The 26,737-nt window shown below is 30.7% G+C and overlaps 4 protein-coding genes and 1 non-coding gene across 5 annotated transcripts; 3 read left to right on the forward strand and 2 right to left on the reverse strand.

The window, feature by feature from the left end:
- The first annotated feature begins 489 nt into the window (after positions 1–489).
- On the forward strand, positions 490–990 carry LOC125822192 (uncharacterized). The gene has a single exon (XM_049501574.1). The coding sequence runs from the start codon at positions 532–534 to the stop codon at positions 979–981; it is 450 nt and encodes a 149-aa protein (XP_049357531.1). The 5' UTR covers positions 490–531; the 3' UTR covers positions 982–990.
- Positions 991–11,929: 10,939 nt separating this feature from the next.
- On the forward strand, positions 11,930–14,351 carry LOC125822193 (autophagy-related protein 8C-like). The gene is made up of 5 exons (XM_049501575.1): positions 11,930–12,039; positions 12,978–13,033; positions 13,127–13,179; positions 13,885–14,003; positions 14,076–14,351. Exons 1-5 carry the CDS (start codon positions 11,949–11,951, stop codon positions 14,180–14,182), a joined length of 426 nt encoding a protein of 141 aa, XP_049357532.1. The 5' UTR covers positions 11,930–11,948; the 3' UTR covers positions 14,183–14,351.
- A 587-nt stretch (positions 14,352–14,938) lies between these two features.
- On the reverse strand, positions 14,939–15,385 carry LOC125822194 (uncharacterized). Its single transcript, XM_049501576.1, has one exon. It carries the CDS (start codon positions 15,270–15,272, stop codon positions 15,018–15,020), a length of 255 nt encoding a protein of 84 aa, XP_049357533.1. The 5' UTR covers positions 15,273–15,385; the 3' UTR covers positions 14,939–15,017.
- Positions 15,386–16,443: 1,058 nt separating this feature from the next.
- Positions 16,444–18,751, reverse strand: LOC125822169 (uncharacterized). The gene is made up of 2 exons (XM_049501548.1): positions 17,207–18,751; positions 16,444–16,976 (listed from the first exon to the last, which is right to left on the reverse strand). Exons 1-2 carry the CDS (start codon positions 18,593–18,595, stop codon positions 16,626–16,628), a joined length of 1,740 nt encoding a protein of 579 aa, XP_049357505.1. The 5' UTR covers positions 18,596–18,751; the 3' UTR covers positions 16,444–16,625.
- Positions 18,752–23,741: 4,990 nt separating this feature from the next.
- TRNAG-UCC (transfer RNA glycine (anticodon UCC)) lies at positions 23,742–23,813 on the forward strand. The gene has a single exon. It is a non-coding gene; the product is annotated as a tRNA-Gly (tRNA).
- The last annotated feature ends 2,924 nt before the right edge of the window (positions 23,814–26,737 follow it).

Genomic DNA, 26,737 nt, shown 5'->3' on the forward strand with positions numbered 1-26,737 from the left:
ATTCCTGGTTTTGGCTTTCAGTTTCAAACATGTCATGAAAATCATTTTAGTACCAACTTTTTGGCTTCAGTTTCCAGTTTTGAGGGTGATGAAAGTTACAAAACTCATATATATCTATACAAATATCTCTGTGGTGTTTGTCTTTTTCCTTCTGATACTGTTGCTGCAGGGGACTTGGTTTTAAAACTAGCTAGCCCCTTGATATATGTGCTCTTCTTTCTTTTTACAAAAACCATAACACAAAAAAATATTTTCACATTTTTTCCTTTGTTTTTTACTATTCAAAGAAAAAATTCTACCTTTTTTTTGGAGCTAAGGAAGATTCCTTATACCATTCTGTTTTTTTTCTTAATGATTCCTGAAAATACCAAAATAAATGATGAAACAAAAAACAAACATCCCTTTCTCTTAGCTATATATAGTTGTTGTTAGGCTTCCCCTTTCTAGGTGTCAAGCTTTTTAGTACAATTCACCAGAAATAAAAAAGTCCCAAACTTTTTCATTCTTGAGAGATCTAATTAGAACCAAAGAATGGAAGAGTTTAATAGCAACAGAAACAAAGGAAAAACAGAGAAAGATGGAGACTTTGAAGAAGAAGATGTATGGGGTTATGTGAATGAAAGAGATTCATCAAGAGTGATTCCTCCAAGAGGAAAAAGTAATAAGTGTGTGTTACATAAATCATCGAGTCCTGTTGAGATTCCAGAATGGCCCAAGAATAGCAATAAACAGAAATCAAGAAGAGTTAGAACAGATGATGGTTCTTCTTTCTCATCAGTTACTTATTCTGGAAATGTCGAAGAAGAAGATGATGATTATGGTGATGGAATAGTGCCACCACATGAATATATAGCAAGAAGAGTAGCAAGAAATCAAATAGCTTCATTTTCAATGATGGAAGGAGTTGGAAGGACTCTTAAGGGAAGGGACCTTAGCAAATTAAGGAATGCCATTTTAACTAAGACAGGTTTCTTGGAATAGCTAGCTAGCTACTTAATACTATTATCAACTAACAAAATTAGGCCATCCATCTTCATCAATCATCACATGTTATTATCATTTTTTAGTATCATTAGATTACTACTCATTATGTTTAAGTATGGCCTTCTTATTTTTAGCAGAGATGCAATTTTGGGATTATTTTTTTTTATTGGTGGAAAAAGAAAGGCAGGCTCTGGGATTTTGTTTGGGAGGTTTATAGGAGTATATGCTTTTGTATTCGGTATATGATATATGAAAGACTGATTTTTCTATTTGGTAAGTAATTACTAGTGGTTGTCATTTGTCAATAACTTTAGTTGCTTTGTTTTGTTAAAACTCAAACTGCCCAAAAAAAAAAAAAAAGGCATCACTTACTTCTGTTAATTCATTTTTTACTCTTTCATTATTTTAAAAATAAATTTTCATTTTTTCTTGTTATTATTGTGAACAAACAAATTTCATGTTACCCATAATATTGTTTACTTATTTCCCAACACTTAATACTAAACATTAGGGTATTGTAATAAAATAGTTATGTCAAAAGTGAACGAAGAAAGTATTTTTGAGTAAAATTTTAATCTTAAGGCAAACTGAAGTAGGAATTGAGGAGCAAATTCAGGTTAAAAGTACGCTAAAAAGATACCAATAAATAAAGTTCGTTCTATGGTTATTTTTTTTTATATAGATGTACTAGTAAACAGTCCACCCTTAGCGCAATCAAGAATAACCTTACCTCACTATGCTTATAAATGTTGTTTTCCTAATATCTGAATGGTAAAAATAATAGTACAAAGTAAGATTCTCGTAAACTATTAAAATATGTAGAACAATATTTTTAGACATAGATTAGAAGTTTGATATCATAATATATCTTAAGAAGCTCTAATGAGCAATATTTTCTGATAGTAGCTTTTGTTAGAATATGAGATTTATTCGTGATATTTTATGTATCAATTCTATATTTTTTTTAGAAATAATTTTTGACAAATTTACAATATCTAATAGTATTTGAGAAAATTATAAGTAAAGGAAAACTGTCCGCATAAAACTAAATGAGATAATTAATTTCTTTTTACCAAACATATATTCAAAATTCGATAGCTAGTTATTAATTGCTACTCATAGTATAAAATAAATAACCTAGGAAAGAATAAGACTCCTAATTGTTGGTAGGCAGATTCATGGCCTCTTTGATTAAAATAAAAAGTGACGACGCAATTACTATTAGAATTAAAGCTCAACTGCCCTATGAAGTATGAACATTTTAATGTTCCGCCAGTTGTATACTTGTGAGTTGTAACAGTATTTAATAATTAAATCATGTTTGATTATTATAAATAAAAAGTGATTTCATTTTTAAAATTTGTTTACGTTAAACTAAGAGATAATAAAGTCATTTAACTTTAAACGTACAATAAAAATGTTTTTCATAGCTTGTCTTCTACAGAGGCCATTTTTATCTTGAATCTGATATCTTCATTTCTAATCTTATCTCTCATAGTATAACAATTCTAATTTTATCTCTCCTAGTATGTCCAAGATTCTTAAACCACCTTTCTTTGAAAGACATGTGTATTAAGTTGCATTTTTCCATGCCAGCCGTAGGCCTTACGTTACTGAATTTGCACTCCAAATATATATTCTGTCTAGGTTCTACTATACCTAAACTCTTTAGACTCCAAAATCTGTCTCCAAATCTCCAGCTTGACATTAATTCAGGCACGAGTCTCATAATTAAAACTACGTCATAAATAATATGAGACATTTTCTTAAATATATCGCGTCAATTCATCCATTATGAAAACCAATAAAAAGTTAACCCTAATGCAACCCAATCACAACCGAAAGTGCTCACTACCAAAACCACCAGCTCAGACCGACGATCACTACCAGAAAATGAAAACAAACCCAAATTTGAAGCAAATTAGCCAAAAAAATTATCAACGATCACCATACTTTCATCTCTCCTTCGTACCATAGCCCATAATCTTCCAAAACACAGTTAACAGAGAACCAGAATAAATAAATAAATAAATTGATTGATTGAGCCATAACCAAATATGTTGTGTATATCAATGTATAGCGGGTGATTGTTATAGAAAAGTAGAAATATATTCATATTCCCTTCTCACAATGTATTTAAAATAGTTATTGATCTTATTGTCTTACAATTTCTCCTTAGGTTTATATATCCATATAATAATATATTTTAATAGGAAAATTTTGTAAATAGTCATTATAATAAACTTAATTAGACTCTTTAGCTATAGTTTGCATATTTACGGGCGGTAGCTATAGCTTACTCGTTTGTATAATTTGTGGTACGTTTGTATAATTCACGTGTATTTGTATAATTGAGTTATTTTCATCCGTATTTGTATAAGTATAATTATGTTGGTAGACTTTTGTACTTATATATTTTGTATAAGTAAAATATAGAAATATACAATTAGAATAACTATATACATTTACACATTTATACAAATATGGGTACAACTGTAGCTCTAAAATTGGATTTGTTAGTGAGAGTAATACGAATTTTTAAATAATATACTATGATAAAATTCGAAATAATGAATTTATACAAACACAAACATCTAAACTTTAAACAGTTATACAAATTTTGAAAACTACATGTTTATACAAACTTTAAAAAGATTTACAAAATTGAATGTATCTGATGATAAAACTGAAAACTCAAAGGAAATCACCGTCATATACAAATACAAATCAAACGAAGAATTGTTAGTGACAAATTATACAAAATTCGAACCGAAGCCCACGTAATTAATGTTAAATGTTAGTGGTGAATTGTAAATTAGCTACTATAGCTATATTACCTAATTGACTAGTATATATTTGCTAATTTCCCCTAAATTTATCCATTCAATTTTCACTTCTTTTATTGCTCATACTACCTCAGCATGCTTTATTTTTCAAAAATAAAGGAAGAAAAACAAATTTGATCAGATGGGCTCCGCCAAAACCGAGTTGTTTGGGCTTTCGTTGAACGATAAGTGCGAGACCAAAAGGAAGACATATTTGCAGAAATAGGATCTTTTGATGCTATTATTTAAAATTTAACCTCATTAAGAAAGTGCTATAAAAATAACTGTTTCACAAGTAGCAAAATTTTGGTGGGTCATCAGGATATTCATTTAAGGGAAAATTGTATGAAATAGCAAACAATTAATTCAAATTAAATACTATAGCCATAGTTTCTTTTATTTGTAATTCGCAGCAAACATTCCATGTTTTTTGTCATCCCATTTGTATATCGAAATATACAAATAGACCCATTCGGTATACATATGTGTTGTATATATGTAGTATTTTTATTTATATACAATTACTGTGTTTTAGTTTGTATACCGAAATATACAAATACAGATTTTTATATATATGTATATTGAAATATACAGATTAATAGCCATAACAAACATAAAGTTTGCTATGAAACACAATTATACAAACTATAGCTATAACATACAAATGTGATTTTTATGTTTGCTAAACCTAAAATTTACTCTTTATTTAATTTATATTAGACGTGATTTTCTTAACCAGTCATGGTCAAGAACTCAAGATTTTGATCAAATCTCGACAAATTGCCAGGATTCGAGTCACAAGATTTGCCTCAATAGCACAAGTAATGATGATCATTAACATTTTGACCACATTCTGATGTATCAACAAGATCATTTCAGCATTTGAGACTGAATATCCCGATAATTCGTTATTACTTCGTCAAAAGTCTCGACAATCATCATAATTTGAGTAGGAATTTAATTTAAGCGACACATTTTTTCTTCATGGTTGATCCAAATCAACTCCAAATTTAATATCTAGCCTTATAATGTCAATCCAAACAATTTTCAGTTGCAGATTCAATTTAAACTTTCAAAAATTAATACACCAACTTTTTTTTTCTTCTGCAAATTAAAATAAAGCTTAATAATAGAAAAAAAATGCATATACTTCAAATTTTGAACCGTCCCTTCACGCCATGCTAATTCAAGCAGATGAGAAAACTTGCACATACCAATGTTTTAGAAAAAACAATCAATGGCAATAACTTTTTACTTTAGGTATATAGCCTTGTAAGTCTGTAGAGGTAAAAAAAATAGGTACTTAAATTACAATTTTTTCTTTTTCTTGCATTTTTAGACAACATAACCAATTTTCTAAAATGCTTCTTAATTAGAATTAAGTAACTTTTTATTTCATTGTGTTAGTACGTCAAGTTACGTTGTTCATTATTTGTTACTCCCCCACAAAGGAAGACAACCGATTATAATGTGTGAATATTAAAATTTTATTAATGATGAGGTCAAGAAAGTATATAATAATCATAAATCTTTCACCTACTCAACACCTTTTTTTTTGTGTCGAAAGTAGGCAACCTTTTTAGCTCCAAATCATTTAATTCCAACAACGCCCATCTTTAATTTTTTGTGCAACTTGCATTATTTATACCTACATATATAATACTTTAACAACATATATATATATATATATATATATATATATATATATATTATATATATATATATTTGTTCAAAATAAACTCCAGCATTGAAATTATATAAACAACAATAATTAGTTATCAAACTCAACATAATGACAATGTTTATAATTATAATCATAATTGACACAAAGAATAAACATAAATGCATGAATATATGTTATCTACGAATAGAAAAATAAAAAAGCTAATCGAGAAATTAATGGAGATAATATCTCATCTTCTAGGATATTCCAACAAAAGACTTTCTTTTATTTTCTGGGAATTTAGACAAGAAAATCTTGTTACTTCGTCAAGATCAACATTCCTTGTCATCTTAATTATTGAGATATTCCAAAATATATATAAATATATGTTAAAATTCTATATACTGATATGATTTAAAAAATATTTACACCATTATTCTCTACAAACATTGATCGGCAATCAATCTTTAATAAAAACTCAAAATAAATTTGTTTACTTTTCATTTTCCAACACATATAGATAAAAAGAGAAAATTGATCTGGGATTAATTAGGAGAGGGTGGACAAGAATCTTCAAAAATATAGTTAGGAACTAATTAAGAGAATGGAAAACAATTAAATAGACAAAATCAAGAGAAAAAAATGATATTATACGTGATATTGGCACGGCTCAATTAAATAACGAAGTTCTATATATAAAGAAGTGTGCTTTCTAATTGAACCGCACCAATATCTCGTTTGAAGAATTAAAATAATCTTACCATGATATCGAAGCAAAGATTAGGCAACAGATTTTAATAAGTTAGCTGAATGGAAAGTGAAAAGGATGTGAGGATATATATAGATAGACAAACATGAATCTTGAGGATACAGAATAAATATAATGGTAGGGAAGTAGTTGGCATATCTTAGTTGTAATCAAGAATATTATGCCCTCTTAAGTCTTATATATACATATGGTCCTTCTCTCTCTATATATAATATATAGGGGTAGAACGCACCTCTAGAACTACAACTTGATGAGATTAATCTTTAAAGTTTTCTTAGCACGTCGAATTTATTGTATTTGTAAAAGAATTTAAGTTACGTCAATGTAATGATTTACCCCATCAAAATCAATGTAGACTTGAATAAGGTAACCTATCTTATTTAATTTTTAAAATTATAAATCTCATATTTTACAACCCTTCTTTAGATGACCTGATAATATAAAAGACAAAATATTTAACTTAAACTCTTTGCAAAAATATGTATTTAAATATAATATTATTGAAATTTTAGTAACTATTCAAAGTGCACATAAAAAATATTGAATTTGATGAATTCATTGCTTTAGTGTTACAATCGCTACTAAAGTGATATATATATATATATATATATATATATATATATATATATATATATATATATGTTGCTCGAACTCTTCTACCGACCTTCAAAATAGTGCATATATTTAGAAAACTCTGATATTAATACGATAATAATTTAAAGAAGTTCGAGCAATATAAATGGTGGAGTGGGGGGAGGAGGGATATGTGATATGACTAAAGGAAGGTGAGAGGAACGGACATTGAATATTGCCAACAACCCAACAAGAAAAAGAAGGTTGGTATATTTACTGTAAAGCTAGGAAACGGATGAAAAAGCTCACTGAAGCAATTCTGTAACCTTTTTCCATATGCATTTATTATACTTAAATAAAATTAGAAAAATGGCATTTCAAGAATCAATACTACTATGAGTTATGACACCTAATATTTTTTATTTTGAATTTCAAACTTCTAGCTAGCCCACTTTTTGGGTTGTTGTTTACTTTTAAGTAATTGAATTTTTCTTACCAACGATGATGATGAGACCAATAACGTAACCGACTCTATATTTTGACCTAAAACAAAACAAAACAAAAGGTAAACCCTATTATAATTTCAAAATTCATTATTAGTGGCAATTTTTTCATAATTTTTTATTTTATTTTAAAAAAGAAAATCTGTTATCTTAGAATATATGTATGGCATATTACTGCACTAGTATTGTTTATAAATAAAGAATTCAAGAGGTTTAATAAATGAGGGTTTTCACGTGAGAACTGTGAACAGCATTTTGCCTCTCCTTTCAGAGAAGAAAAGTATTGAATGCTTAAATGACAAATCCATGACCACTTTGTACCTCCCTTGCTCTGCATATGCATTATTACTGTCCTCTTTTTATTTTGTTGACAAGGAACTCGCACGCGCTACCCTTTAATTTGAATGTGCATAGGTAAATTTTAAGCTATGAATTTTACAAATCATATGTTGCACTTACTCCATTGAGATAAATTATGTTGCTATACTAAGCCAAAAAGCATTAGAGAATTCTGACAAGCAGTTACTCAACTCTTCGATGGACCAAATATCACCTTTGCAAAGCAAAAGAAGACCATCTGCAAACCTAGCTAATTGTACAAGATACATTCTAACCAACATGCATGGGTGGTGGTGGTGCATTGGAAGAAAATTCTGCTCGGAGCGCCGTTCATTATGCGATCCAGATTTAGTCGGGGATCAAATATAATGTGGACTCCAGATTTAGGAAGGGAAACAATAAAAAACAAGATGCATTCTAACAAATCTTGAATGGAACTTGAAAGTTGAAACTAGTCTTGTTCTTCAATATTTGCAGTCATCATATATATTATATATATTATTATAAGTGGGAACATCACAAATGAAAAGTTGAAATACCTAAATGCCCTTGTAGAATTAAATAACTATTACCATTTTCAAGGTACAAAAAAAAATTCTGATTTTCCCACTTTTAGTTATCTTTTTTCCACTAATTCTTTTCATTTTATTTAATAAGAAGTCCAAAAGTCCATGTAATGTGGGTAACATCTTATAAACAAAAGTTCAAAGATCACAATTGATCTTACAATCGTTTCTAAGCCAAAATGGTGAGTCTTATTTTGAGTTTATACTTCTTTTTCATTTCCTCTATTAATGTTTTGTTCAATCCTTCAAGCTTTGTTCTTAAAATTTCTCTATTAAGAACTTGTCGTCTTTTTTCTTTTTAACTTATTTCTTAAGAGTTTTAGATATTTACAAATGTATATTCAATTTTGATATGAAATTGTTGGAGAATATAGGTACTACAAACAGAGGTTAGAGGCTATAAGAAGGAACTGCTTTTCCGATTGTATGAAGGGATTGTTGTACACAAGCGCAAATAAGATTAGATTTATTGTCCACATGAAATACTTTTTTTTATATCAAATTGAAGATCACGTGAGGTAAAATATCTTCATAGTATGTATTGAATTTTTTATGAATATTTTATTTCTCCAAATAATTATTTTTTTTTGTGTACAAAAAATGTGATGAACATATCTTTTTATATCTATGTTTCTTGTTTAACAATGATGATTTAATCTTGATGTCGAGCAGAGTTGTTGTATACAGATATTGTGAAGTTCATGATTATTATGATCACATTCTTTCTTCCATTTTGAATCTCCGGGTAATTGTTTTTCTAATTTTAAGATTGACTCTCGTTTTTTTTGGTGAAAACGTTTGAGTTCTTATACCATGAAACTTATTGTTTTTTTTTCATATTTGCCTTCTTCCATTTATCAGGTAGGTTTCTTGTAAATTTCTCAACTCTTTAGTAAGAATACTCTTTGCAATAATAAATAAATGTTATTTACAAAACAATAACATGCACTCTTTATTTATCGATATATAATTCATTCCTTTTTGGATCAAGTTACCGTGAATTTTTAATTGAAATTTTAGAATTAGAACTTAATATACTTTCTAATTAGTAATTATATGAATATTTAATACTACATAATAGTAATTATGTAGGAATAAAAGGCTAGAGAAGTTACAAATGCAGTTATAGACCATTTTTACTATCATAAATACTACTACTAGATATCCATAATTGTTATTTTAATTTTAAAATTGTCTTTCTCTTCTTTTTTTTCTCATTTTTATTTCATTTTTGTTTTTTTGGTGAAAACTTTTCAGTTCTTATACCATGAAATTTATTTTTTTTCTCATATTTACCTTTTCCCATTATATTTAATTAATAAATAGATATTAAATAATAACATATTAAATAGTTGCACCACTCATCAAAATCCGTTCCTATTCTCTTCAACCACATTAATAAACCAAGAAGACATAATTCCTCATTAAACAACAATATAATGTCATTGGGTAAAAACCTTTTCATTTTCTCTTATTTATGTGTTGTATTTAAGAATCCAAAAAGACATAAGTTTACATTAAATACTATATTTCAAATCAAGTCTTTTCACCTCTTCTAATACTATCTCCTATTTATATTTAAATCATATTATCACTATGTATCTAATTGTATGAGCAGTAGAAACTGAACTTAAAAAAGGTGGAGCAGTACTTTTATTGTTCTTTTTTATTTTTTTTGATAAAAATACTTTTATTTTATAAAGTCTTAATTTGATGTCTAATTATATGAATGCTGGAATCTGAACTTATGTAGAGGGAGTAATACTTTTATTTTCTGTTTATTTATCCTTTGAAAATACTTCATTGAACTTTTATTTGATGATTTCAATTTTTCTTATATGCCATTCATTTTTTTTTTAGGTTGGTTCATAAGTATGTATATACATAAATTCAAAGTTATCTTTTCTTTTATATGCATTTATTTTTTGCACGGTTTATATTGTTTACTTTTTTTCTACCATATTGTTAATATCTCACAATGATTGTGTTGTATTTCACAATTCAAAATTTATAGATGACAAAATTAATAATTTTGAATGAGTCAAAGAAGACGAAGGGTATGTCAATTAAACAGTTAACAATGATTATTTTTATAACAAATAAATACTATTTTTTTTGTAGGTGTACACTATGAACTTGATAATGATCTACTAACCATCCCAAGAAAGACATATGTTGATCGAATTTCTCTAAAACTATTACAAAACACTACTCTCCATCGACGACAACTTATCGATATGTATGCATCTGTAAAAAAGTGGAGGCTACTATTCCTTAAAAAGAAGACGGAAACTCTAAGGCATTAAATATTTTGCAACTATAGTGCTGACATTTAAATTATATGTTGTGACATAATAAAAAAAGTACTCTTAACAAGTTGAATAATTGATATATTATAAGAATTGTATATTTGAAGTCATTGTAGAGTACGTTTGAAATTCACTTGATAACAATATTTTTGTATGATGTGCCTTGCAATGATTAATAATTTCAATTGAATATAATCGTTCATTGATTCGAGCTTATATTTTACACATCGTACACTTATATTTTAGAAGTATTTATACTAATTAGCATTGTATACACGTGCAACGCACATTCGAAAACTAATATGTTAAAATACTCCAATACTAAGACATAATAATAATAATAATAATAATAATAATAATAATAATAATAATAATAATAAATAATAATAATTGCTGTTTACCCTATTTTTTTGGTTAAAATTAGGGTTGATTTGGACTTGTCAACTTGAGTAGATTGACTTGAAGTCTTAAAACATTTATTTTAAGCCCTAAATGAATATATGACCCACTAATTTGCCGTTAGATTAGGTAGGTACATATATATGAATCAAATTAAACTAGCTCCTATAAGCTAATTAATACGATTTTGAAATAACTTGATGAAAAATTTTATCCTTTTTGTGGCTATTATATGTATCTTCTGCTTCGTAGTTCACTTTTACTTGTCATATTTTGCTTCTAAAGTCAAACTATATAGATTTTGACCAACATTTAAAGATATATATATATATTAAAAGCATTGCAACTTATTATAGTATTTTCCTATTATTTTCAAATATTGAATTAATTTAACTCAATGTAGCTATTAAGTCCTAAGATTAGTTAAACGGATTTACGTAAAACAAAACGTGATTGGTAAAAAAAAACCAATAAGTTATTCTAATTTATAGGGAATTTATTTGAATGTATACATATTTACATATTCTTTACTTAGACTTTGTATGTGGGAATTGTAAATCAAATAGGTTAGGTACCCCTATTATTATTATTATTATTATTATTATTATTAGATTAGAATTAGAATATAGGGTGACCAAAACATATCCTCACTCTAAAGCCAATGAATCTCAGAACGAAGCCGTTTTAACCTTTAAAGACACTACACGACGTCGTATTATTGATCCGACAAATTCTCACCGAACAGAGTTGGAAGCGAAACAAATACTTGTAAATGGAGTTTCCTTGTGAATCCAAACTTTCTCCAATTCATTAGAAAAGAAACCTCTTCAATTATTCCCTTTAAATACCTAGAAATTGTACACAAACCCTCTTCAATTATACGATTTTCTTCTTTTTTTGGTACGTTTTAAAGATACCCTTTTGCGTGAATTGAACTTTTTGATGATTTCTATAGTTAATTACAATGTATGTTTGTGTGTAATTTTTTAGGTTTTTTTTAAGGGTTTCTTGGATTCTGATGGTGTTCATCTGTGTGAATTTTGCAGGTATAGATCAAAGTTTCAGTCTTGTCATGGCCAAAAGTTCTTTCAAGCTTGAACACCCTTTGGGTAATTGTTTTTCTTTCTAATTCAGTTTTTTTTATTGTTCTACTTATACTACAAGAAGTTTGATTGTGTGTATGGGTTCTTGTTTATGTATCTTTCTTGAAGTTTCTTGGATGATCATAGTTCAAGTATTTGTTGTTTCGACCATGCTGAAAAAATCCTACCCTTCCCAGACTCCACTTTGTGAGATTACACCGGCTATGTTGTTGTTGTTGTTGATCATGCTGAAAAACTTGATAGGGATCATTCCTAGGATATGTTGTAGGGTTTCTGGGGATTGATATGCACTGGCCCTCTTGCATTCAAGTTGTTCGATGCTGTTAATTCTTCTGGTGATGTTTTTAGGTTTGCTAACTGATTAAATTCTTTATATAGTAAGGCAACCAATGACACATGAACTGTATACGGGCTTTATCTCCCTTCATTGACATTTATACTATCTAGTGCTTGAAGCTGTATTTTACAGTTTATTGACCTTCTCCGGGAAAATCTCATACTTGAAGCTATTATCCTGTTATATTGGTCTATGTCCTGTTTTTATTCTATCTGAGTATGATGATATCTGGTTTGAGAGTTTTGGGCTGGAAAATTACCTTTTGAGTGTTCTCTGTGGCATTGAGTCTCCAAAAAAAATATTCAGCAGGCTCTCTTTGAGCAAGCTTACTTTACATTTATGCTATTCTCATGTTAGAGTTTGCATGATTGGCTTCATATCATTATAGATAAGAAAAATATGCCATTCTTTTGCTGAGATTTGACTTATTGGTCAAAAAAAGTTATGTATTCTTTTGAAATAATAACAAGTTTATGTGGTCTAAGGTTACTTGTCAGATTTTCTAGATTTCTCCCGAGTGTATCTCCATTTCTTGCAAATCTCAAACAAAAAAGCTAGTATTTGTGGTGTAAATTCTGATGATTCCAAAATTTGGTTTTGTTTATAGAGAGGAGGCAGTCAGAATCTTCTCGCATTCGAGAGAAGTATCCTGATCGAATTCCGGTATGATCTTTGTTATCCCAAGAAACTCTTGGCATTAAGTCACACCTAGTACTCTCTGTAGCTTCTCTCTGACATTCATGTTTCCTATTTAAGGTGATTGTTGAGAAGGCAGAGAAGAGTGATGTCCCTGACATCGATAAGAAGAAGTAAGTTGCTACTTTTCTTTTTTACCTAGATGTTCACTTTTTTAGAATCAAGTGTTTTTCTGAGCTTTTATCCTAAGGTAATTAAATCCACAGAATCCAATTATATTGATTGTGTTTTGGCATGTGCTGTAGGTAAGTTGCATCATTGATTTAGATCAACTCTTTGGTTTTAGATAACTGGAAAATGCATGTTTTTGCTGTCATGTTTGTTATAATTAGTTTGAGATAAGGATTTTATCATGGGAATTTGGGGGTGGTTATACTTTATGAATGCTGCGAGCTTCTCAAGATATATGTTGATATTCATCTTTCTTACCACTTTTCAGATGGGGGGAAAACTGTTTTTAATACCAACAACCATTAGGAGAACTGGCCACATAGGTTGATTGGAGATGCTATGCTTTCTTGATAAATTCAAAATTCAAAATTCAACTAAGGTGTTGTCCTTACTTGAGGGTCTTGTAACTAAATGATTGAATGCATGTACTCACTTTCTTTCCATGTAGAATGGAATTGTGTGTGGAAATTGCTTATAACTCAACTTAATTTAGTGAATTGGCGAGAATGTTAAGTGTTCGTTAGTGGTCAAGGTGTTGATAGCATCCAATACTGTTGTTGTCATTTATGGATCTAACACGTGAGGATATAAGTTTGAATTGCTGTAGCTGCTCTAGTAATGCTCAGTTGTCTTAACTTGTGATGCAGATACCTTGTCCCAGCTGATTTGACTGTTGGCCAGTTTGTTTATGTGGTACGAAAGAGGATCAAGCTTGGTGCTTCAAAGGCCATCTTTGTCTTTGTCAAGAACACTTTGCCTCCGACAGGTAAGCAGAGAGATTGTGTTATTTCATTTACTGGTTAGGATTGTTGTATAATTACATCTTCTTTCATTTCAGCTTCTCTGATGTCTGCAATTTATGAGGAAAATAAGGATGAAGATGGATTTCTCTACATGACATACAGTGGAGAAAACACATTTGGGTTCGTTGAGCTTGGAAATTAATATCTCAAATGTAAATCTGACATTTCCTTGATCTCGTCATGGACAGCTAACTGTAGTTGTTGGTTTGCATTCCACATATAAAATCAAATTTATATTCCTCTTTGGAATAACCTAATAACTTACAGATGTTCAACTCTTGATCTCTTATCTTATAGTGCCTTTCATCTAATTAAGTTTTTCTTTCTATAACTAATAATTGCTTTTCCTTTTACTGCATCATTTGACTCTTCAGTAAATCTCTAGTACTTATTGTTGATTTGGAAGAAAAGCCCATAGTTTGAGTTTGGTGTTTGCCAGAAATTCTTACCTTGCCCTTATAGCTAAGATCAAATCTTGCTAGCAATTAACTATCATTAGCTGATATTTTGTTTCTTTTAAATCATGTAAAGAACACCAAACGTTAGCACCCAAGGGCATGGTCTAGTGTTTAATGTAGAAGTAGAAAATCATGAGGTCTTAGATATTTGTCCTTCGCAAAATTGTATATGCCCCAAGTTTTTATATTATTTGCATGTCGCTCTTGGTTTTGAGATGTATGCTCTGACAATATAAAAATTTGTACTACTAGTGTAGTTTGACATCTAATAATATTAAAGAGAACAATTTGTAATTACCTTATTAGTAATATGATTGCATACATATTTTTTACATCATCAGTGCATGGAACTTAAACTCACCCAGAAGCAAACTACTACCAGGAGCTAGCCACACTAACCAAATGAAATTGGTTAAACTGAACAAGTCGAGTTATAACGAAGCATAACAATCCATAAATAGACATGTTTGATCTGAAATCCTCTTACAGAAGGCTAGATAATCCTTGATCCTCCTTATTTCATGAAATGGAGGAATTTTTCTTCTGCGATTTGCTCCTAACCCATTTGATCAACATGGAAGGACCATTTTTCACCTTGTGTGCACCAGCCACTGCCACAGCTTTGACTTTGCCAATTCCTGATGATGATGAAGTAGTGGCTTTCTTGTTGTTTTCACTGTCTTTGCTGCTCTTATAATAGCTGTCATCTTCATCCATGGCACCTATCCCTCCTGCACCCCATTGATCTGCCCAACTTGGTCCATCACTAGCCATAAATCCTGTCAACAACACAATATAAGATGATTTAGTAAAGAATAAAGAGAAAACAGAGAAGGGGCTAAGGATTTTACTTTATTAGAGCTTGTAATTGGTAGAACTATTAAGAGGAGAGCTTAGGATAAGTCTCTTAAACCTGTGTGTTCCTTTTATAGAAGACTTACTAGCTAACTCACAAGGTTACTTTCTCTTGAAGGAAGCATTATTTATTTCTTCTTTGGAGAAAAGGTTCCCTATTATCACCTACCTAGCTATCTTGTGAATGGTTGTGTATAAAAGTAGAAATTAGTGGAAGCATTTAGTTAGCCAAAAGTAAGAGTGATGGTTTGGCTTTTCCTCATATGACAAACACTTGCTACAAAATTGTTGTCCTCTCCCCCAACCCCACTACCACTCATGCTTGCTTCCTCATCTAAGTTTTGGATTGAAGTGATGTATATTGTGTTAAGTCATATTAGCAGAATTAAATATGTGAACTAGATAGTGTGTAAAATTCTCCCACTGAATAACCTCTTTTTGCTTTCTTACTAGTGAAGCTTTAAAACAACTCAACTTTCTTATAGGAATAAGCATAAGAGTAGCTAAGATTTCTTGAATTTATTCTGGATTAAGTAACAGGATAGAATCATAAGACTGTTATAATGGAAATTCGCAAAACTTATTTTTCACTTGTTCTGGTTTTGCAAGATGTACAATAAAGCTAAATCTACAGTTCCCATCTTATCATATCATTGATTAATGATTTGAGAGGCAGAGAAAAAGAAACCTATAGTAAAACGTTTCGTTGACATAAAATTGATGTCAAAACGATTGTATACATATAGTACTATAACCAGTTTACACCTGTTTTTGACCTCTTAAATCATTAGTGGTAGTTGCTAATTATTGAAAAATATACACAAGTCAAAATATCTTTGCTTTGTCGGAAAAAAAGAAGAGGATGTCTTTGCTTTGAGCAACAACTATTATATGTTAAACCCCACAATAACATGGCCTTGTGTCACATTGCAAAACTCCAAACCCAACAATATTTATAGTACGTACTCTTCTATATGATGATAAGAAATGCAGCTTTTTTAACCTAATGATGAACTTATTATCTCCCAAGTCAAAGCACCTTCGATTCAATAACTCTGTATATATGTGATATATTCAACGATTCAATTTTGAGAAACTCACCACTATGAGAATTGATAATCCAAGAACAAGACTATAGGAGATTCAAAGTTAGATTCTCCTTAATATCTACAAACTATATTAGAATTTAGCAAGTAATTGAAAGAAAAAAAAAACAGACTAGTTGATCGAATCACATTGAATGTTAAAAGAATTACACTAGTATTAAGACAGTCACTTAGTTTTCCTAGTAGACTTGGATTTCTTCATTTTCCTATTTTTCACATCAAAACTACTCCAACTATAACCACCAGGTATTGCAAATGGATCTGCCTGTTGTGCTCCATTACAGCTCTGCTGTGGCAGCTTGCTACTCGAACACGACCGGCTATTGCTCCACGACGAAGACGATGATGAAGGAAGGGAATAATAATTGTTTCCTGAACTTTCATCCTCAGCATCACCACCATGAAGGAGGTGCCTTGGACTTGAAAATGGAGTGTAGAACTGTTCAATTGGTTGTAACTCAACAAACTTTGTGAATGTGATTACTACCCTCACTGTAGGGACCACTGGTATTGCCAACTGTCAATCAATAATATAAATTGTAATTAAATTGGGTCCCAGGAAGGTTCTTTTGCGTTGAACACTAAAAAAAGTGTCACAGGAGCTGAAGCGAAACAGACGTTTGAGCATGAAAAGAAGAAATAAAGAGCCAAAAAACACAAACACAATATCAAAGCTTTCATCAGAAGAAATGAGAATCTCGTGGGACCTCAGAAATTCAAAAGTGAAATATCAATTTTACCCCTTACCTTGACTGGAAATGTCCCCGGAGGGAACTTGGTGGTTAACAGCTCTCTCATTCGTCTAACGGCTTTCACTTTGTTCGCTAATATGTCAAGTAACGGCAGCAACTCTTCCGTCTTCAACGGGAATTGCTCTGTTAACCAAACTGACGGTTTTAGGCTCTTCACATATTCCTTCTCCTTCGTATTTGGCGGCGGTGCAACCGGTATCGCCGCCGCTCTCCGCCGTGGTTCCGGAATAATGTCGACGCTTTTTCGAGAAACGGTAACGAAATCCCTTTCCTCTCGAGTGAAACTGCTGTGACGTCTTTGTTTGTTACTATCTCCGACGGAGGCAGCGGCGGTTGAGACGCTAAACCGTGGATTCTCTGCGACGAGGAAACCGTCTTCGGAATCCTCTTCTAGTTCTAAGTCTAATGGCAGAATTTGTTCGCTTTCAGCTGCGGAAATTTTCCGCGATCGGAAGCTGAAAACAACATTATTCACATCATAAACCCTGGCTTTCCATTCTCCAACGTTCTCTGTTTTGTCTTGCCCTCTCCAATTTGTACGGCCAACTAGTGTTGATTTCGTCACGTCCATTCCAGGACGATACACACTTGTTTGATTACAGAAACTCGCAACGTCGGAATCGCTCAAAGGAGAACCAGCGTTCTCGAAGGCATCATACATTTTACGGTCATCGTGGTTCAAAACTAGCAACGAACCAGCCGGAATATCAGAATTCCGGTCACCATCACCGAGAAAGAGAAAACTCTGATTAGCTCGCTGAACTTTCAAGCCGTCATAACCGGCTAAAGATGTATCTGCTCGAAGATTACCATCGCGTTTCCAGATCTTATACGTATCAGAAGGCGCAATTTTTCCAACGAAGGGAACAATAGAACTTTCGAAATGGAAAGAAATTTCCATGTAGAAGTCACGCATTCTGCGGAGAACAGCAACAAGGCGAGGTAGACGGCGGCGCCACTTGTACCAAGCACCTAAATGATGATGCTGTACCAAAATTGAAACGACATCGGAGCATCTCCGCATAATAGCTTCCTGTAAAGCATTCCAACCAGCAGCATTCTGTAGCGAAATGTCAGCACCGGCAACGGCAAGTGTCCGAGCAGCATAAACGTCATTCAAACGTACGGCGAGGTGTAGTGGAGTTTCACGTTTCGGATTGTCACGGCGGTCAAGTACGGCGGCGATTTTTTCAGCGCTTCGTTCCTGAGCAAGCGAATCGGCCTCGGTTTGTATCCGAGTTGGATCGGCGAGTCGAGGAAGAGAAGCAACGAGTCTGCTTAGAGTAGAATGATCTCCTAAAACGATGGCGTAATGTACAGGGCTATGAGTGTAATCTTCCGGTTTAATCGTGGTCGCCGGTGAAGTTGCCGCCGGTCTGGACATTTTACATGAAATAGAGAATTGGGAAAGCAGAATGTGTTAGGGGTAAGTAAGTAAAGGAAAGAATGGAGTATGATTCTGGAATGGAATGGAATGTTATTGAAGAACGAGAAAGTTAAGGGCAAAGTGGTCCTTTTCTGTATGGGCTTCATTAGTACATTTCTTTCTTTCTTCAGAGAAAGGGGAAGTAAAGAGGACGACTCAAATAGTGTGATCCATAACTTTTTCAAAACTTGAAGAATAAAACGTTTTAAAATTAAATTCAAAATATGCACCTATTATTAGTAGTAATTAATTTTCTTAGTATTAAAAAGGAAGATAAAATTCTAAGGTAGGGTAATTTAGTCATTCCATAAAAGTAGAGTACGCCAAGTACTGTTTTAGGCAAATAGGCTCGACTTTTATGGATACTTTATTATCTGAATTACGGGGATAGGATGGATATGAATATTTTATTCTGGTTTTTCTGAAGCTTTTACAGTTTCTCTGCGGGTTCTCTTTTGTCCTTCACTCCACTTTCTTCTTATTTTGGAAATATTGGAGTATCACATAATTAAAAAAATTATAATATCCAACGAGGACTAGAAAATCATTTCCTCGATTAAGTGTAACTTAAATTATCCTATGAAGGGAATTTATATGAAACCAACAGTCATTAAGCACTATTTAGTTTGGCTAACTGCAATTTTCAAGTTAATTTCCTTTTCAATTTTTTTTTCATGTAATAATACTTGACTTATTAACGCCAAACTGAAAATGTCTTTGTTCAACCGTTTAACGTAAGGTAAGCTGATTTTTCATTTTGAATCATTATATTTTCGATTTCCATGAACTCACAATCCCCCCTACTAAATTGAAGGAAAAAGAGCATAGGTTTAATTTATCGTTATGATGAATCATACGGATCCTCACTCATCAATCAATGGCAAATCCAATTATGATTTTGCGAGTTCAATAGAACTTAGTGTTTTAAAGTTGAACTGCTACATTTATATGTGCAACATATGATACAAGTATAGGTAAGGGTAAGGCAATAATTTTAGTACAAAATTCACAACATATAAATATTGAATCTAGAACACATTAAAATTGGTCTAAGTTTACTTTATTTGATATTTACCAAATATCTTCAATCTCTATGAGACATAGCAAATAAATCAAAAGGATGGTGCATAATTGGAACTTAATAGAGAAGATTGAAAAGGGACCTAAGAGTTGAATGGTCGGTGTAGGACATAGTGGGGTTTGTTGTGTCTATAACAGAAAGAAGCAAACTTAATCAAGGAATTATAAAAGAATGCATCGAAAGGGAATCGAACAACGTTTCATTTTCGGGTTTATAGATTGGATTCCGTCAATCTCACGACATAATCAGAGTGAGGCTTTGATTACCGGCAAACGCTTCTTCAAAGGTGACCTCTCGAGTTTCCGTCATTGAAGTAGCCGGAATTATGGACAAGGATATTTTACTCAATTCCCCTCTTACTATTTTGAAAAGTGGAATAAAACGAAATTCCATCAGTGTGTATGTAAGACAACCAACATTCTCTATGTTCAATTGGACAAGCCAGAGCAAGACTTCTCTGTGGGAATATCCGGCTATCTCCTACGGATATGATTTCTTCATTCTTAATTGTGTATCTCAAAATTCATAATAAAATCAAATTAATCGAAAAGAATGGAACAGAGGGGTGTCTGGGTCAGGACAAAATCTAAACTGGATTTCCAAATCACAAGACAGTTATTAGTACTACTTTACCAAATTTCCTTTGATTGAACACTTAAAGCAGTTAACATTGGTTTCTGTGCAAATCCCATGGATTTGTGTGCATTTCCATTTTTACAACTAAGATTTCTCTTTTGACTACAATACATTTTCTTCCTTTTAAAAAGAAAGAATTCGACCATAGTGTCCGTGTTACTTTAATTTTACCGTTAATATGGAATAAAAAGAAGTGAAGTTCACAAAAGAAATATAAACACTATGAATATATTAATATACTACGACCATATAGAATTTAACAAATTATAGCATGTTATTTACTAAGTTATCGCACAATGTTTGTTTTATGTAGTTACATTGCATGAAACATAACATGGTGTAAGGTAATATACATAGTTAAAAAGGCTTAAGTCATATGTATTCATTTAAAGTAGTCTGCATAATTTATTTAGACATTTCAACTAGGGATAGTACCTATTGGATACTTTTATTTACTCAAAATTTGTTTCTATTAGACATTTTTCGATAATAAGTAAAAAAAATAAAGTGTGTGTAATACACTTGCTTTGATATGGCAAAATGACTAATTAAAAGGTAACATGTGGCGTTTAGGCCCAACAATTATAGAAAAAAAAGAATTTTATGTTAAAAAGAGTGAAAATTATTTCAAATAAATTTTCAATCTATTTTTTTTTTTGTAAAAATAAAAATAAATGAGAGCCCAACCCCCTTTCTTCTTCATCTTCTTCCTAACAAGATTTTCTTTCTCAAAGGACAAAATTCAATTTCTTTATTAATTACTTACATATTTATTTTTTATTCCTTATACGTGAGAGAGAGATATTCAAAGAGACGGATACAAGAGTGATGAAGAAAGAGAGTCTGTCAATCGTCTTGAGATTGATAACAACGAGAAATCGAGAGGACCTAAATCAATTTTATTGAATCAATATGATATTATGTTTGATAATTTTAGTGGATTTATATTTTAATTTGAATGATAATATTTGTTCGAAGGTGACCGAGATCGACGTCGATCGGCTAACTTTTTTCATGTTCTTTCTTCTTTTTTTCTTTCAAATTTAATTAGCTGATTCAATTTTTATTCTTTAATAAGTATTGAAAAGAAATAGAATAGAAAGAAAAAAAAACGGAGGCAGTGGTCTTCTCCGTGATGAAGACGACGTACATGGGTGGGGTGGGGTGGGGGCTTTTTCTTTTGTTTTAAGAATATTTATTACTTTTAAATATATATTTTTTTAATTAAATTATTTAAATGTCAAGTGGCACTCAAAGAAGAAAAAGTATTAAGTTTTTTTTGGAAAAAAATAAAAATAAAACATTATTTAAGTTTTTTCACGCGCTCAGCAAAAGTGTAGTACACTTCTTTTGCCACATCAACATTTTGTGTTTAATAGGTATACTTTTTCAACAATTCAAGTGTTCAATAGGTAATAGTTATAGTTGAGGTGTCTAAGTGAAATATGCGAACAACTTTAAGGGGCTGCAGATGACTTTGGCCTAGTTAAAAAGTTAGACATGAAACATAACATGATGTGTAAAGTACTAGACAATGTTAATATATATACATGCATATCTTAAAAAGTTAGACATGAAACAAAACATGATGGTGTAAAGTACTATAGATATTGATTATAACAGTAAGATATGAATGAATTAGAGTCGATTCTTTTTAAAATCTTGAATTCACGTCTATTTAAACATGCCTACTGAATCAGTCCAATCTAGGCCATTATGGGTTATACCTGCCTATCCCAATTTCATTAGGATCAGGAGAGAAAAGGGTGTTCTGCCAACCCCTATTCGTTGACATTCAAATGGAATTTCGATAACCTATTTTAACAATAGACTTCATTTATTTATTAGTGGCATAAAAAATTATATATCGAAAGCCTAAAATTTTGTACCAAGTTGAAAATAAAAAATTAGATAGGAAAATGATTGTTTTTCTCGAATTTTGCTGTCATCCACCCATTAGGGTCAGATTGATGGAATAAAAAATGATCATATATATTGAATAAACGAGCCCAAAATTATGGTTGTATAAAAAAATTCCATTTACAATTGTTACAACTAAGTTTTTTCCTATAGATAGTTTACTTTTAAGTCTACTCTATTTGTTTTATGATTTGAAACTTTGGACTAGATTAGGCTACTAATATATAGTATTTTAAAGAAAAAGGGTAACTAGCTAGCCGGGTTAAAACATTATTAATAAAATTGGTTTTATAAAATACATCTTTAATTAAAAAAAATTTAAGAAGATATATATAAGGTTAATGAAACTCAAATAATATGAAACGAAAGAGAATATCAGATAAATAGAACTCAAGTAATATGAAACTAAGGGAGTAATTGGGCACCATATTTGGGAGCAAGAATGCATTTTAATTTCATCAACAAGTAATGATGGGCTCTCTACCATCTTTCACATTCATTAGCATCTAAATGCTATTCGTATTTAGGAAAAGCATTATTTGTCCTTTTCTTTAAATTGTTTGGCAAAAGTGAAACAAAAGTTAATAAAATCTGATTTCATCCATTCCTTTCATTTTTGAAGAAGTTGAAAAAAATTCTTTGTATAATAAATAATAGCTATAACGATACACTTTTATGGATATAGCTTTGATCCAATCACCTTTTGACTCATATAATTAAAAGTAGTCTTATGTACGGAGGGGGAAGGAGTAAGCATCCCTTTCATAGTATTCCCCAAAAATCATTATAAAAAATAATAATCAGTGCATACAAAGCTTTAGATAATTTAATTTGCTACTTCTGTATAGAAATTGTGAAAATATCAAATTAATGCTGGATTTATTAATAGAGGTCGAGTTTGTCATTTCAACCTACTAGGTATATTATCAACTTTAAAATGTTGAGTCAACTTTAATAGGCATCTTGTTTTACTATATTTTAGTACTCCAACTTTTATGATGTGTGTCAATACCGTTTGCAAGTGTTTTTTCCCGACAAGGGGATTGCACAGGTGATAAACATCATTCATCTCTGATTCTAAGATTGTGAGTTTGCTACTTAGTTGTGCAATTGGAATAAGTGTTGCATTTTATTTTTCTTCATAAGTTGATCTAATAAAATGTTGCTCCTCCAATGCTAATAAATTATACACATTGTTTCAATTTGTTTGTCTTACTTTCTTTTTAGTATATTTAAAAAAACGAATGTTTTTTTTTTTTTTTGGCAATTCTTTAATTTCAACTTTTTACGTGACATGTTTAAAACTACAAGCTTAAAGACAATTTAATACATTATACATACTTTTTATTTAAAATCACAAGATTCAAAAGCTTCTTTAATTTATTCAACTCTGTCTCAAGTCATAATCAGATAAATAAATTGAATAAGAGGAACTAATATAAACATTTCGAACCTTCTGTCAGACAAGCGTTTGTAGTCCAACGGTTAGGATAATTGCCTTCCAAGCAATAGACCCGGGTTCGACTCCCGGCAGACGCAATTTTTTTTTTTTATACAACTTTGTTTTTTTTTTTTTTTTAAATACAAAGTAAAAAGGAGATGAAATATGGACTTAAACTATTCTTAACAATATGTTATTTTCATACCAAATACATATGTTAACTTACACTTCATAATGGTTGGTATTATGATTCATTGACTTAAATTATTGGACAAATTACAGAAATCGCATACTTTTAAGACAAAATTACAATCTATCTCTTAAAAATTTATAATTACAAAAATTTCTCAAACGGATACAATAATATAAACGCTGATACATTAACCTGATACGCGAGATACAATAATATAAGCGTTGATACATTAATCTGATGCGCGAGATACATTAATCGTTAAGTAAGATACATTACATTTTATACATGATACACTAATCTGATGCGCGAAAATGAGGGATTTTGGAGATTTGTAAAACTTATCGGGGATAGTGGTAATAAGTAAACTAAAAGGTGGGATTTCTGTAATTTTTCCTAAATTAATTGTAGATATTCTTGGTAAATTATTGAATTTATGAATAGAATATTTTTCTGAGATAATTTAACATGACCTTATCTTGGGCTTTATTAACATTGTTGCATTTCATAACTAAATCTTGGGCATTGTTTATTTGATGATGGATAAATACATGTACAGAACTTTCATAAAAAAGGTCCCCTATGTTCTCCCTCCTCCTTTTTTTTCTGATTAATGTTCAAGTTTTGTATAAGATGATATATAGTTTTTTGGGAAAAGGGTCTAAAAAATATCGTAACTTTGGCCGAATTTGTTATTACAATACCAAACTTTCATGAGGACCTATTAACCCCTAGACTATTTAATATCGTATTTTTTACCCCCCTGAACTATTTAATAGTGTATTTTAAACGTATATATGTGTCCACATGGACATATTACGATTTATAATTATGCAATATTTTTTATGTCCACGGGCACATAAATATGTTTAAAATACAGTATTAAATAGTCTAGGAGGGTAATAGGTCCTCATGAAAGTTTGGTATCGTAACAACAAATTCGGCCAAAGTTGGGATATTTTTCAAACCCTTATCCCTAATTTTTTTTAGATAATTTTTTGCTATAAATATTAATTGATAACCTAATTAAAATAATAACTAATAGGGATGGCAATGGAGCAGGGCAGGAGCAAAGCCGGGCGGGATATAGTGTATGTGGGGCAGGGCGGGTTAGATCTTTTGCAGGTGCGGGGCGGGGCGGGGCGGGTTTAAATATTTTTTTTCAAAATTTACACGGGGCGGGGTGATTGCGGGTTAGGGATGAAAAATCCCTAAAATCGCTTTCACATAAATTTTGAATCAGTTCTGCACATGTTTGAGCACTAATCATATGATGAGTTTAAAGTGCAAATGGAACTGATTGAGTATTTTTTTATTTTTTTTTAATGGTCAAAAAACTAGAAAGAAGAAAAAAGGATGTCACTATTTGCATTTTTTTGTTTATTACATCAAATGTACCTAATTCAAAGCTACCAAAAAATATGTTATTGACATTTTTAAAAGATGAGTATTATAAAATTGCATTTTAATGCAACGCTAATATGTTAATTAGCTTTAAACAGTTAACAAAATTCAAATTTGCAAGTTAAAAACTTGTACGCCTATTATTTAAAATGTTTTTTACTAATTATGTGGGATGGGGTGGGGCGGGGCGGGTTGAAAACAACTAATCATGCTATGTGGAGCGGGGCGAGAAGGATCAAAATCTTAACAGGTTTAAGCGGGTTTTCCCCGCAACCGCCCCATTGCCATACCTAATAACTAAGTTATCATTATATACAATTTAAATCCTTTATTCTTATTTAATCATTATTCTTTGTGTCATCTCAGACTTATATTTCTCTATAATCATGCAAGAATCAATATATATCAGAAGTTTTCATTAATTATACATAAATCTTGAAGGGGTATATATATATAATTATTATAACGTGCCATCCCTTTCAATTCGAAAGATAATATATATTAGCTATAGCTTAATTATTTGTCGAAATTCAATATTTGAAAACATGAGGACAAATCTTAATAATTGTCTAATTAGACACATGACAACGACACGGTTGGTGCTAAATTAAATCACTAAGTCATGATTGTCAATATCCCAATCACCTACGTAATTAAAACTATTTAACTTTGACTACTTTCTCATTTTAATTTAACCTTAATAAAAGACTCTTATAACTAGATTCAAAATTCAAAAATAGCTAGCGAGTTTAAGATCACGCAAATTATTAATTTTAAGGATTTTTTTGGTCATTATGTTAAGTCATGATTTGAAGTTAAATATTTTTTTAGACATGCAATTTGAACCTCATAATTTATTTTTTTCATAAACATGAAAACCTTATATTTTGTGAATATTATCAAAACTTCCAGGCTCATACACTCTTATTAAATGAGCAAATCATAACTTCCATTCAAAATATCATAAGGCATCACATTAATAAAAAAAATTAAAAAATACCAATAAATGAAATAGTAATTTTTATGTTAAAGCAGCCACCTGTACATAGTGTCTCGTATTATCATACCATATTAATATTAAGTCATTACGTAATCAAATATTACAGCTCGTATGTATATCTAAATCACAATAATGTAGGAGGCCTTGTTGTCTGGGTTTAAATAGGTGATGATGGTTTTACAAAAGTAGCAGTAAAGTAAGTTGGCTAATTATTTTTGCAATAAATAATGAATTTTTAAACAAATAATATCGATTTCAAATCAAAGATTCAAATTGCATAATCAATCACTTACTAAAAGTAGTTATTATGACCCAAAAAGTCATCTTTTACATAAAAGACTCTTAAGAGTTGATAGGTGGACTGAATTGGTTTGAATTTGTAGTCTTGGAACTATAATACTTTCTTCGTTTATATTTACTTGTTAATT

This window comes from Solanum verrucosum, unplaced genomic scaffold (assembly GCF_900185275.1).
Source record: "Solanum verrucosum unplaced genomic scaffold, falcon-dt-bn FXZP01000103.1, whole genome shotgun sequence".
NCBI classification, from domain to species: domain Eukaryota; kingdom Viridiplantae; phylum Streptophyta; class Magnoliopsida; order Solanales; family Solanaceae; genus Solanum; species Solanum verrucosum.

Coding starts and splice junctions, on each gene's coding strand:
- LOC125822169 (XM_049501548.1), bottom strand. CDS start 18,595: ATGTCCAGACCGGCGGCAACTTCACCGGCGACCACGATTAAACCGGAA. Junction 16,977..17,206: donor CGGGGACATTTCCAGTCAAG/GTAAGGGGTAAA, acceptor ATTGATTGACAG/TTGGCAATACCAGTGGTCCC.
- LOC125822194 (XM_049501576.1), bottom strand. CDS start 15,272: ATGGCTAGTGATGGACCAAGTTGGGCAGATCAATGGGGTGCAGGAGGG.
- LOC125822193 (XM_049501575.1), top strand. CDS start 11,949: ATGGTGTTCATCTGTGTGAATTTTGCAGGTATAGATCAAAGTTTCAGT. Junction 12,040..12,977: donor CAAGCTTGAACACCCTTTGG/GTAATTGTTTTT, acceptor TTTTGTTTATAG/AGAGGAGGCAGTCAGAATCT. Junction 13,180..13,884: donor CCTGACATCGATAAGAAGAA/GTAAGTTGCTAC, acceptor CTTGTGATGCAG/ATACCTTGTCCCAGCTGATT.
- LOC125822192 (XM_049501574.1), top strand. CDS start 532: ATGGAAGAGTTTAATAGCAACAGAAACAAAGGAAAAACAGAGAAAGAT.